The 13725-nt window shown below is 39.5% G+C and overlaps 2 protein-coding genes across 3 annotated transcripts in view; one reads left to right on the forward strand and one right to left on the reverse strand.

The window, feature by feature from the left end:
- Positions 1 to 13725, reverse strand: part of RGL1 (ral guanine nucleotide dissociation stimulator like 1) — a 281803-nt gene that overhangs the window by 260210 nt on the left and 7868 nt on the right. The gene's annotated exons all lie outside the window — the stretch shown is intronic.
- APOBEC4 (apolipoprotein B mRNA editing enzyme catalytic polypeptide like 4) lies at positions 3455 to 6314 on the forward strand. The gene is given in 2 exon segments (XM_032291632.1): positions 3455 to 4359; positions 4362 to 6314. Coding segments are annotated over 2 exon segments (1107 nt in total). The 5' UTR covers positions 3455 to 3473; the 3' UTR covers positions 4583 to 6314.

Below are 13725 nucleotides of genomic sequence, written 5' to 3' on the forward strand. Positions count from 1 at the left end.
GAAAGAGTCCTGAACCTATTATAAGGTGAATCTTTGCAGCACAACTGCCCTGTGAAGCTACTTGAAACTGGGCATGGGACTTAAAGGAATAAAAAAAGGAAACAGATCATCTCTTCTAACACCTGGAATGTGATCTAAGCCTGGAGACAAATTGATGGTAATTACAACTGCTAACATTTGTTTTTAGCTGCTAACAGATTGTGCACAGATTGTGAAGGGCAAACTCCATTCTCCAATTACTCCAGTGCAAACTGTGCTTTAACAGTACGCACTAAATCCTAGCTGAGTGAAATGAGAGCAGATTGTTCTTATGGTGTGGTTCATTTATGTTAAACTATGGAAGGCTGTCCTCCCACGGTCCCAGTCCAGGGGCCACTCACAGCCAGATGCAGAGAGCCCTCCAGCATGCTGGGCTCTACACATCTCTGGTTCTTACTGCCAGCAGATCTGCTCCACAGAGTATAACATGCATTTCCCAAGCACAGACAAAGCAAAAGAAAAAGGGCTAGGCAGGAAGGTAGGGACACCGGCTACCAGGGAAACAAGTCTGAAGCAACCTGGCTGGTGAGCCAATCAAGGTTGCTGAGGTAGACCCTGGGCCTAAACAGGGTACATTTCCACCTGGTTAGGGGAGAATAAAATGGCAGATACCAAAAGTTAACAAGACAGTCTGTGACTGGTAACAAATTGATACAATAAACCATGAATTCTACAAGAGTTCAAAGGGGGCAACAGTTCTTTCCTGCTTCCTCTTCAGATGAGGGTGATCAAAGAACAAGCCCAGACAGACTCTGAAAAAGTGAAAACTTCACCAATAGGAAATTACAGTTGGTTGACACTGAAAAGCCATCAGCAAGAAGGAGACGACAGAGCTTCCTCCACTATGTGTCAAGGCCACTGTCCTCTCTTAAAGACGGACATGACATATCATTTCTGGCTAAAACAGCCACAGAAGACAGGGGTGTAAAGGAAGGAGTGCTTAGAAAAGCAACAGGAAGTTTCCATTTTGCTACCTTTATCTAAAAACACACAAAGACTTTTGTTTCCCCAAAGGGTAATTATGGGACCATTATATATAGTTAACTCTACATACACACCACCTTAAGAAATAGTGATCAAGATAGAAAAGTGCCTCTTGGTTCTGTTTCCATAAGATTTAGGCAAATCAATCTGTATACTGCCTGTGGGTGAGTTGAAATTATAATTTGAGTAGTAACCCAGAAGTCTGGTGGACCACCCAGGGGTTGACCACATTAAGGGCACAATATTAAAAAGCATGCGAGTTTGGGCTTGGTTTTGGCAAGTTCTGACGGAGGGATCTACCCAGCCCAATGAGGAAAGCTAAGCGAGGAGGAGGTCCAGGGAGAAAACAATGCTAGGGAGCAAGCAGGAAATGGCATCAGGTTCCAAGTGATCGTCTACTGCCAAAGGCTAAATCCAGCTCCCTGGAAAGAAAGCTATGACAAGGTCTAGGAAGCCTCAGGGTAGGAATTCATACATCAGGAAAATATAGTACTAAGGAAAAAACAAGCTAACATCCAATCCTATGGATTAAGATGACACAGCAGAGGCTGGGGGAAATCTAGAATCTGGTGGGTATGTGGTGCCAGAGTGGCTGCAGGATATTAGCCACTGGGATAATGGTGACACGAGTAAAGTCACACTCCACCTAGAGCTGGGTTGAAGCTTTTAACATATTTTCTGCCCAGGAGCTGGACAGGATCAGCGTAGGGACGCTGCAGGTTTCAGGCTAGAAATCAACCTGTATCAAATACAGCAATGGCTGAGCTGATCTGGGTTGAGGAAGACAGAAGGTGAACAAAGCACTTCCATATGAGAGACCATAATGTATTTATTAGCACAAGTGTTTTGACAACGTTTGACCTAATACTATGATTTCTAGTAATCTACACTTTAAAAAAAAGAATCTCTGACTCTTTATAGTAAATGTTTATTATATTCTTTATGGAAATATTCATCAAAGTGTTATAATAATTAAAAGAAGCAAGAAACTGAATGTTATAGTTATATAATAAAGTACTAATTAGCCATGAATATTGTGTTTTTTAAAGCATTTTTAATAACATGGGAAAATGTTCACGGCACGGTATTAAGTGAAAAAGCGGGGTATAAAACATGACTTTATATTATACATAACAGACACATAAAGCAAAAAGACTGGACGGTAGGAGGATCACTTGAGGCCAGGAGTTTGAGACCTGCATGGGCAACATAATGAGACCTTGTCCCTCCTAAAAAATAAAAAAAAATTATCTGGGCATAGTGGTGCATACCTGTGGTCTCATCTACTTGGGAGGCTGAGGCACAAGGATGACTTGGGCCCAGAAGGTTGCGGCTGCAGTGAGCCATGATCATGCCACTGCACTGCAATCTGAGCAACACAGCAAGATTCGGTCTCAAAAACAAACAAAATAGGTAGCTCCTAGGGCATTATAGGAACAATGACAACTGAAGGAATATTTTTTAAAGGAAAAATTCATTACTTCAAGATCTCAGCTTTCTGAGTTTAACATCCCAGAAACTACTGATTTGAAATATTCTAAAGAACCATATTTGCTTTCCATAATAGTAATTTTTCAAAAATCCTCTAACAAGACCCACTCACTGGAAATAAAACTCTTACATGTCAATGAGTGAGTGTCCACAACCCAAAGAATACTCAAGTGGCACTTTTACAAGAAGTCTCTACCATTAAGCAAAAGAGATCCCATGATTCCAGTCTCAAAAAAAAAAAAAAAGAAAAGAAAAACCTCCAAATTATTGCCTGTGATTTTAAGAAAGAGTTGATTTTAAATGCAAGCACTCTCAATAGTTCTGCATAATACATTAGATGTTATCATATTCTGAGAAGAAAGATTATAAACAAAATGCAAAACCCTTTTTTTGTACTTTCATAAGTAGAAATAATCTAGATAACCCCAGGATTTGTACTTTTACTACCAAGAGCTAATATTTACTGAGTCCTTACTATGTGGCAAGCACATAATAAGCATTTTATATTTATTCTATTATTCAATGCTCAAGACAATCTTATGAGGTAAGTAATATCTTCATTTTACAGACAAGAAAGCTATGGCTCCCAGATGTTAAATAACTTGCCAAAGGCCACTAAGCTGGTAACTGGTCAAGCCCAAATTTAACTCCAGACAGTCTGTTTCTAGCACTTGCATTGTTAACCCATTTGCTTTACTGACATGGAGTCTCTGAAACAGGTAAAGCTGCATTATGCCTTTCTCTTTTGTTTCATCCCCATGCTCTAGGAGTCTCAATAAAGAATAATGAATCTGAACTTTTTAACCTATTCATATATCACTATCTTTATTATGCTACTTCCTTTAAAGGAAGTATGGTTTAATAAATTAATGCATCATCTTTAGTTTTTCCTTCACTGGGTTTATACATAATTTCTCTTCCTTGTTTAGGTTTGCAACTAGAAGACCGTAAATCTAGCAATGGAGCCCTTATATGAGGAATACCTAGCAAATCGTGGAACAATAGTAAAACCTTATTACTGGCTAAGCTTCTCTCTAGATTGCTCTAACTGTCCTTACCATATTCGAACAGGTGAAGAAGCAAGAGTTTCCTGCACAGAATTTTGTCAGATTTTTGGATTCCCTTTTGGGCCAACATATCGTCAAACAAAACACCTCACATTTTATGAACTAAAAACTTCTTCTGGTAGCCTGGTGCAAAAGGGCCATGCTAGCAGTTGCACCGGGAATTATATCCATCCAGAATCAATGCTCTTTGAAATGAATGGTTATCTTGACTCAGCCATATACAATAATGACAACATCAGGCATATCATTCTGTATTCCAACAACTCCCCTTGTAATGAAGCTAACCACTGCTGCATCAGCAAAATGTACAATTTCCTGATTACGTATCCAGGCATCACTCTTAGTATTTATTTTTCTCAGCTCTATCATACTGAGATGGACTTTCCTGTCTCAGCATGGAACCGTGAAGCTCTCCGGAGCCTGGCCAGCTTATGGCCGCAGGTCATTTTGAGTCCAATAAGTGGTGGGATTTGGCATTCTCTCCTCCAAAATTTTGTTAGTGGTATCTCAGGATCACATGTTTTCCAGCCCATTTTAACTAGGAGAGCACTGGCTGACAGGCACAACGCATATGAAATCAACGCCATAACAGGCATAAAACCTTATTTCACTGATATACTTCTCCAAACAAAAAAGAATCAGAACACAAAAGTGCAGGTGGCTTTAGAGAGCTACCCCTTAAACAATGCCTTTCCTGGACAGTCTTTTTAAATGACGAGTGGACAACTGCCACCCAACCTACCTCCACACCTCAGGGCTCCTGTTGTTTTTCTGGTAGTGCTCTCAGACACTTACCACCAATGCATGTGGGCCAAAACCCAAATCAACCCAGGAATATCCTAAGGCACTTAAATGCGCCTCAAATGTCATTCCAGGAAACTGACGACCTTGGAAGGCTTCCCGCTGGAAGGTCAGTGGAAACAGTGGAAATCACAGAACGGTTTGCAAGTAGCAAGGAGGCAGATGAAAAGAAGAAGAACAAGAAGAAAGGGAAAAAATAAAGTCTGCATTCCTGCAGCATGAAACCAATTACCTGGGGACTTATTAGATAGGCAGTAAAAATCTGGAAACTTTCTCTCTTAGGCTGAGCCAAGATGGAGATAAACTGATGCACTAAAAGTAAACTTTGAATTGTTTACCATATCGACTATTACAAAGTTGGACTATTGTAAACATATTCCAAAAAGTTTCCATAAGCAACTGGATCTCTCTCCTTTATTTTGAAAGTGACAGTATCAAAATGGAACCATTAGCAGCTTGCTAATATTTTGGTGCGGAAAAGGAATCTCATTATTCTATTCTACCCACATCATCTTTCCACTGCAAAAGCCCATGGACAAAATAGCTGCCTAAATTGGTTTCAGTAAAAAAAAAAAAAATGTACTGTAAAATTGAAAAACAGCCTGAATCTACTGACATTAAGTGCTGTTTGCAAAAGCAAACCCGTGATTTTCTATTAATTGTCAATTGCGGACAGAAGATTTTAGGCAGCTCATTTTTTTCTAAAGTGATTCAAAATAGTTTCGTGTGGGAAAAAGCTCTTCTGCTGATTACATATTGCTATAAAAATTGATTTTTGAAACCTAGCCACCTGCTCAGTTTGATCTTCCCCAGCTCAGTCCTCTCCCTACTGAGCAGATGATAGAGGCAAGATGATACATGAGAACCTCCAATGGCTTGTTGTCATTACATACCATATAAAATCCAAATTCCTCTCACTGGCTTTCAAGGATCCTCCTTTAGCTTCCTGTCACCTTGTCTCATCAGCAAGATCAGACGTTCCTACAGGTCAAGCACTGTCTCTCCCTTCTCTTTAGCTTTGCCCTTAGGATCTAGCACATTATGTGGCAAAATATAGGTAGCAAGGCTGAACTGACATCTCAATAACCTTACCAATGACTATGACTCAACATCCGTTCTCCACACCAGCTGAAAGCCTCCTTAACCATCCTGCAACAGATGTTTTAATTTTTGTTGGCATCTATTCCCCCTTCTAATGCAGCTCCCAATGCATAATGTGTTTACTTCCCTTTTTTCTGACTCCATCCTCTTCACCAGTGAATATTTGTACCTTCTCTTAAAAGCTTCTTCAAAACACACTTCTGGGAAGTGCTCCTTGACTAATTCTCTAAGCACTTAAATGAAAGCACTTTGCTTATGCTTATTTCACATTTGCTGCCACTTGCCTCTTTGAAATATGAAACATTTACTTGCAACTTGCTATTAATTTTTTTCTTAATATATACATAAAAAGTAATCCTAAGCTAATAAAAGAGTTTGCCATGACATTAAAACATTTAATACTCCATGAAGGAGGAGGAGAAAGAAAAACATATTTTAGGAATAGCAATTAGTATTATGGTTAAAATAAACATGAATAAAACTTTTAAATCAAAGTTCTATTGTTAGCATGCAAACTTTATTTGTATTTTTTTACATATATATTTACTTTTCATTGAATTTGTTAATGTTAACAGAGTTCTCACACTGACAAACCATGCCTGAAAATTCAAACAAATGGTACAATGAACAGCCTCATCCACCATCATACGGTATATTAAAACTTGATTCATGCACAAAATCTTTTAAAAAGTTATAACAAGAGTCAGAATTTAAGTCTGCTGCAGGTCTTCAGATTTTGAGTACAGTATGCCTTTACATAACACCTCCACTTAGTCATCTCTGTTCATTCTTCAGTAACATAACCCCCAACAAAATTTTGCTGGGAAAAAATACATACTTTTCAGGGAAAATACGCAGTTCAGAAATGAAGAGACTATTTTTTAAGGTTTTTGGTTCCCAAATAGAGTCTCCAGTTTACTAAGAATCCCGTTTCTGAATTAATCATTCAACCTCCCCTTGGCTGCCTCAGCTACTCACTCAAATACATTAGAAGCAGGCATCCTGCCTGCCGCCTCAAACGTCAACATTATTGCCCAGACATGGGTGACAGGTCCCATCAGGAGATACTGTAAGCCTCCTCAGAGTCCAATTCCTGCATAGACACATTCATCAAAACTAAACTCCTATCTGAAAATGCCCCCATCCAAACAGTTTTACTCACCCACTTGCTTCACTCTTGCCAACAGCAAGTCTGCAACTCAGCATGCAAATTTTAATGGAATTACTGGAATATAGTTTTACTGTGGGTATATAATGATTGTTATTTAAAGAAGTACTGTTGGCTGGGCACGGTGGCTCAAGCCTGTAATCCCAGCACTTTGGGAGGCCGAGGCGGGTGGATCACGAGGTCAAGAGATCGAGACCATCCTGGTCAACACGGTGAAACCCCGTCTCTACTAAAAATACAAAAAATCAGCCGGGCATGGTGGTACGTGCCTGTAATCCCAGCTACTCAGGATCCTGAGGCAGGAGAATTGCCTGAACCCAGGAGGCAGAGGTTGCGGTGAGCCAAGATCATGCCATTGCACTCCAGCCTGGGTAACATGAGTGAAACTCCATCTCAAAAAAAAAAGAAGTACTGTTGAGGTTTATTTTTATTTCATGAAATCCTATCTCCACAATTTGGGATATTGAGTTATAAAGATCCAAACACGACAAATCCAGCATCTCTGATCATTATTAAAACAGATCCAATTTGTTGCCATGAAATCTGACCCCAAAATGAACAGGCTATAACATGAATCAGGCTACAAAGAATCCAACCGGAAATATGGTCTGGCCGGGTACGGTGGCTCACATCTGTAATCCCAGCACTTTGGGAGGCTGAGATGGGCAGATCATGAGGCCAGGAGTTCAAGACCTGCCTGACCAACATAGTGAAACCCCATCTTTACTAAAACTACAAAAAAATTAGCCAGGCATGGTGACAGGCGCCTGTAATCCCAGCTACTCAGGAGGCTAAGGCAAGAGAATCACTTGAACCCTCAAGGTGAAGGTTGCGGTGAGCCAAGATCACGCCACTGCACTCCAGCCCAGGTAATAGTGCAAGACTCAGTCTCAAAAAAAAAAAAGAAAGAAACACGGTCTGACATCAATGATGAACTCTTATATTTCTAATGTGAACCTGGGTATCAATGGTATATAACAAAAAAAGAAGTTGTCAGAACTACGGGAAAGAAAAGTGCCTTTGCCAGTTAAATTTTTGTACTGGTTAGATAAGACTAGGGCTAAAAAGAAGGTTACTGACAGGTCATAAGTGCAGGCCAACACAGCCAGCCTTAGACAAAGACTATTAGAAGAGCATAAAGATATACTGCCCAATGCAAGTAATCTGTTTCCTTATCTATAAAACAAGAAATGTGAGCCAGTTCATCTCTAAGGTTCCTTTCAGCTCTGTCTGGTACAAGAAGGCATATGGCAAAGCAACAGTACCACAAAGTGAGATCCTGCAGTACAGTGATCAGGTTTCCTTGCTCACTACACAGCGATTCTTGGTCATGTCAGGCCGGCCTAGGGATTGAGAGAGAGAAGTTGGGTTGCTCCACCTCTCTTCAGCAAACTGGCAATGGTGATATGGAAGCATATCTCTGCCTCCAAACATACAGAAATAATGGAAATAAAGAAAATAGAAGTAAATTAAGGTAGCTAGTAATACAATGACCTGGAAAAGGCATCAGGGTATAGTCCAAGAAAACAATGAGAGTGAAGGGAGGGACACATTATCTTGGTGGCTCTACCAACGTCCAGGGTTTGGGGTCTTAGCTATGTACACTCAATTAGCTAGTGAGCGTACATAGCTAAGACCCTAAACCCTCCTCCCTACAAGGAGAATGGATTTACTCATCGGAAGCAGGTTTGGATTAATGAAGCTCTTGAAATTGACATATAAAGACAAAGAACTAATGTACTGATTTCTAGTAAGACTTATAACTGAAGATGCAGGTAGATATTCAAGTCATCCAGGTTACCTGGGGTATAGTTTAAGCTCCATGAAAGAACAGAAAAAGGAACCCTTTACAACCTAACTTAGGTATCCGCTTCTCATCACGAAAGTGTGTCCTTATGCTTAGATACCTAACAGGTAGTAAAAACATTTATTCAAAATAAGAAAATAGTTGTAGCCCAAACTTGCTGTAACACCCTTGTTAAAAAAGTCCTAACTGCATGCGCATGGCATAACTGCAAAACGTATAACCCTCAAAAAAGCAAACTGTGCTTATTCAAATCCCTGTTTGGATTAGTAATGCTATAAACTGGTATGTTTATAATAAATGTACAAATAGGAAACTGGAGATACACAGACTAGTCCCCAGAAAAAAACAATTATTATGGCCCAGCTACTTGGGTGCAAAATGGGTCGTGGGAATAACGCACTCCCATCTATATGATAAACCGCATCGTCAGGCTGCAGGTGGTTCTAAAAATCATACCCAATGAAACATTCAAAGCTTTAAATTTGTTGGCCATACTGGCCACAAAGATAAAAAATGCCATTTGCCAGAACAGACTAGCATTAAATCATCTTTCAGCCCAAAAAGGAGAAGTACGTAAGAAGTTTAACTTATCAAACTGCTATCTAGAAATTAATAATAACAAACAGCAGTCATAAAAATTACCGCCAGAATGCGTAAACTAACTCATGTTCCAGTACAAACCTGGAAAGGGTAGTCACCAGACTTCCTCTTTGGAAAATGGTTTTTATGGTTTAGAGGTTCTAAAGCCCTAACAGGGGGAGTAGGAATCATATTAGGAAAATGCCTAATGCTTCCTTGCCTCTTACCCCTCTCTTAACTGGGAGTATTCTGTCAACTATACGAGCTGTAGTAGCCAAGCAAATCACCAGTCAATTCATGGCATTAACTAAGTACCGGCCTGTACCGCAAGAAAAAACAGAACTACCTCAAAATAACGTGTATAATAGTGGTGTTTTCTATGGGCTTATATAAGGATGTTCATCTAGCTAAACCCAACTGTTAGCGAATGTCTGGATAAAAAAGGCTTAAACAAAGCAAGTACTATATTAAGAGCCCAGAAAGCCTTAGTAATACCACCTTTCCCAAACAGACAACTCAACAGGAAAAACCACTTAAAGGTGTGTAATAGCTCTGCTCCTGGACCCACAGTGCTCTGCAAGTCAGCCCCCACAGCCTTCTAACCTTCAAACTGTCACCCTGGTTGGCCCCAGGCAGATGGCTGGTTAGCCAAAGACTGATAAGATTCCTCAGAGGAGGGATAACCTAAGACAACCACAGTCACGAAGGGGCCATCAGGTGCTAAAAGTTCATTTCGTGCCTCTCACAGCAGAACAGAAACTCTCAACCTGGAGCTAAAAAAATTCGACTTGGTGCTATACGCTTACCATAAGCTAACACACCAACCTGCTGTCTACCAAAAGTAGAAAGGCACTCCTCCCAAAAGAGTTATCTTAAAAAGCTCTGCAACACAATTAACCCTTCCACCCCGACAGTCAGCTACAAAGTCATAAATATGCTTAAGCAAATCTAGTAAATAAGCTCATAGAAACACCAATCAAATTAAATCAAAAAAGAAAAAAGAAGGAAAAAGTAGACAAAAACAAATAAAAAATGGCATACCTCTAAAGGTAATAGTAACTTAAATGATTAAAGTAGTGGTGTTGCTTTCTATTAAAGTGTTATTTATAAAAGGCAACAAAGGGGGAATGAAGAAGGGAATTAAATAATAGCAATAATAGTAACAATGAAAGCTTATAATTTGTAGTTGCTATATAAAAAAGCAAATTTTGCTGTGTTGTGTGCTGTTTAATATAAAACCTAACCCCTAGTTCTGCTTAAAATTAAATAGCTCCCCTTAAAACCTACTTTAACTAGTCTCCCCACTTTCTCAGCAAAGTTCCCAGGCATCTCGAGACTCCTGTTTTTCTTGCTGACCAGCGGCAAGGTCACAGGGCAAGATAGCATCCAAAGAATGTACAATGTGTTTCTAAAAATGCTATTTTTCAAATGTAACGAACATCACAAGGCATGTTACAAATGAATGAACTGTTCTTTGTTCTGGCTTCTGTAAACCTGTTAGCTGCTAGGACATCCTAGATGCATAAAAAGTACCCCATTTTCTTTCTCCTTTGCTCCGCCTTGGGATGCTAATCCACTGAGCCGGTGGCCCCCTTAATATAATCCTCCTGTTTCACCCATTGGTCTCTCTGGTCTCCCAAATATTCTGCAACAATATAGCCTCTCCATGTAGATAAGCTACATGGTAAGCCAAATGATCATAAAGTTGCTTTGTGGATTACAGGAGTCCATTATGTGACTCAAAAGTTTAGTGCTATCAGATTCTGCTTTTATAGTGGTGACTGACATCTGCTGGCTTAGAATGAAATGGTGGGTGGGGTAGGTACAAGGGCATCTTGCCCCTGGACAGTGTTTAGAAGGGTCCAGACAGCAAGAGACAGCACAAACCTCTATGACCAACTCCTATCATAGCATCAATTTTCTATGTGACTAGAAATCCATTTTCTATGTTTCATCAAGCTACAATCCAACCTATGTAATACTAAATAGAATTTATCAAGCTATAATTTAATCCTGCTGATCTGAGAGCAAATCCTATTTCTTTACACTGTCATCACATCTTTTTGATTCATAGTATATTCACTCCAAAAAGCTTAACTCACTGAATGGAATCTTACTCTTCTTACTGGTTTTTAAGGAAAGCTACATAAATAAATTTAAAAATTAAAAATAATAATAAAATAAATTTTTAAAGAAAAGCTACATCATAACCTATACTAACTTAAAATAATATTATTCAGCCAGGCATGGTAGCTCCTGCCTGTAATCTTACCACTTTGGTAGGCTCAGGCAGGAGGAATGCTTCAGCCCAGGAGGTGGAGGCTGCAGTGAGTTATGATCACACAACTGCGCTCGAGCCTGGGCAACACAGGAAGACCCTGTCTCTAAAAAACGATAATAATATTATTATTACTAGCTGGGTGTGGTGGCTCATGCCTGTAATCCCAGCACTTTGGGAGGCTGAGGCAGGCAGATCACAAGGTCAAGAGATCAAGACTATACTGGACAACATAGTGAAACCCTGTCTCTACTAAAAATACAAAAAAATTAGCCAGGCATGGTGGTGCACGCTTATAGTCCCAGCTGCTCGGGAGGCTAAAACAGAAGAATCACTTGAATCGAGAGGCGGAGGTTGCAGTGAGCCAAGATTGCACCATTGCACTCCAGCCTGGTGACAGAGCAAGACTTCATCTCAAAAAAAAAACACAATTATTATTACTAACATTGAGTGAGAGCTATATGTCAAGAATTTGTCTAAGCACTTACATGTATCAACTCATTTAATCCTCCCAATAACCCTATGAGGTAGATATTATCACAATACCTACTTTACAAATGAGGAGGCGAGGCACAGTGGCTCATGCCTGTAATCCCAGCTCTTAGGGATGCAGAAGCGGCAGGATAGCTTGAGCCCAGGATTTTGAGACTTGCCTGGGCAATAGAGGAAGACCCTGTTCTCCACAAAAAAAGGGAAAAAAAAGACAAATAGTAATAATAAGTGTATAAATAAGGAAATTGTGGCACAGATAATTTAAGTGACTGTCCAAGTAGTAAATAAAGTTGAACCCAAGAGGTCGAGCTCCAGAATCCATGTTCTTAATCATTGTGAGTTAATGCTTCTCTAAATAACAATGCAGATTCACTACAAAGCCTAGAAAAAAAATCCATACTTATTTAGGACCTGTCCTGTAGTTTTTGTGTAATTCTACTCAAACCACAGTACCAACGGTCATCCTCTAAACTATGGAAGCTAGGCTGAGTGGGCTAGGGCAGAAAACTTTAATATGGTATAGATCCCAGAAGTTTGGCCCTCCCGACTCCCCTGTTGCCCAGGACCTCATACCGAACATAAATCCCAGGATTATCTTTTCTTATATGTCACTGACTTTCAAAGATGTACTAAATCTGGGACCCAAGGCAATGAAACATTGCTTATTGCATCATTTAGTTAAAATTAAGTATAAATGATTCCTCAAAAAATTAAAAATAGAATTAACATATCATTAGGCAATTCCACTTCTGGGTATAAAAAACAAGGTCTTCAATGGAACAGAGCAGAGGCCTCAGAAATCACACCACACATCTACAAACATCTGATCTTTGACAAACCTGACAAAAACAAGCAATAGGGAAAGGATTCCCTATTTAATATATGGTGTTGGAAAAACTGGCTAGCCATATGCTGAAAGCTGAAACTGGATCCCTTCCTTACACCTTATACAAAAGTTAATTCAAGATTGGTTAAAGATTTAAACATAAGACCTGACACCATAAAAACCCTAGAAGAAAACCTAGGCAAAACCATTCAGGACATAGACATGGGCAAGGACTGCCTGACTAAAATACCAAAAGCAATGGCAACAAAAGCCAAAATAGACTAATGGGATCTAAATAAACTAAAGAGCTTCTGCATAACAAAAGAAACTATCACCAGAGTGAACAGGCAACCAACAGAATGGGAGAAAATTTTTGCAGTCTACTCATCTGACAAAGGGCTAATATCCAGAATCTACAAAGAACATAAACAAATTTACAAGAAAAAAACAAACAACCCCATCAAAAAACGGGCAAAGGACATGAACAGACACTTCTCAAAAGGAGACATTTATGCAGCCAACAAACATGAAAAAAAGCTCATCACCACTGGTCATTAGAGAAATACAAATCAAAGCCACAATGAGATACCATCTCACACCAGTTAGAATGGCGATCATTAAGTCAGGAGGCAACAGATGCTGGAGAGGATGTGGAGAAATAGGAATGCTTTTATACTGTTGGTGGGAGTGTAAATTAGTTCAACCACCTGTGGAAGACAGTGTGGCGATTCCTCAAGGAGCAAGAACTAGAAATACCACTTGACCCAGCAACCTCATTACTAGGTATATACCCATAGGATTATAAATCATTCTATTATAAAGACACAGGCATACATGTGTTTATTTCGACACTGTTCACAATAGCAAAAACTTGGAACCAACCCAAATGCCAATCAATGATAGACTGGATAAAAAAAATGTAGTATATATACACCATGGAATACTATGCAGCCATAAAAAAGAATGAGTTCATGTCCTTTTCAGGGATGTGGATGAAGCTGGAAACCATCATTCTCAGCAAACTAACACAGGAACAGAAAACCAAACACCACATGTTCTCACTCATAAGTGGGAGTTGAATAATGAGAACAC

This window comes from Sapajus apella, unplaced genomic scaffold (assembly GCF_009761245.1).
Source record: "Sapajus apella isolate SASKATOON/1434 unplaced genomic scaffold, GSC_monkey_1.0 scaffold25, whole genome shotgun sequence".
NCBI lineage: Eukaryota > Metazoa > Chordata > Mammalia > Primates > Cebidae > Sapajus > Sapajus apella.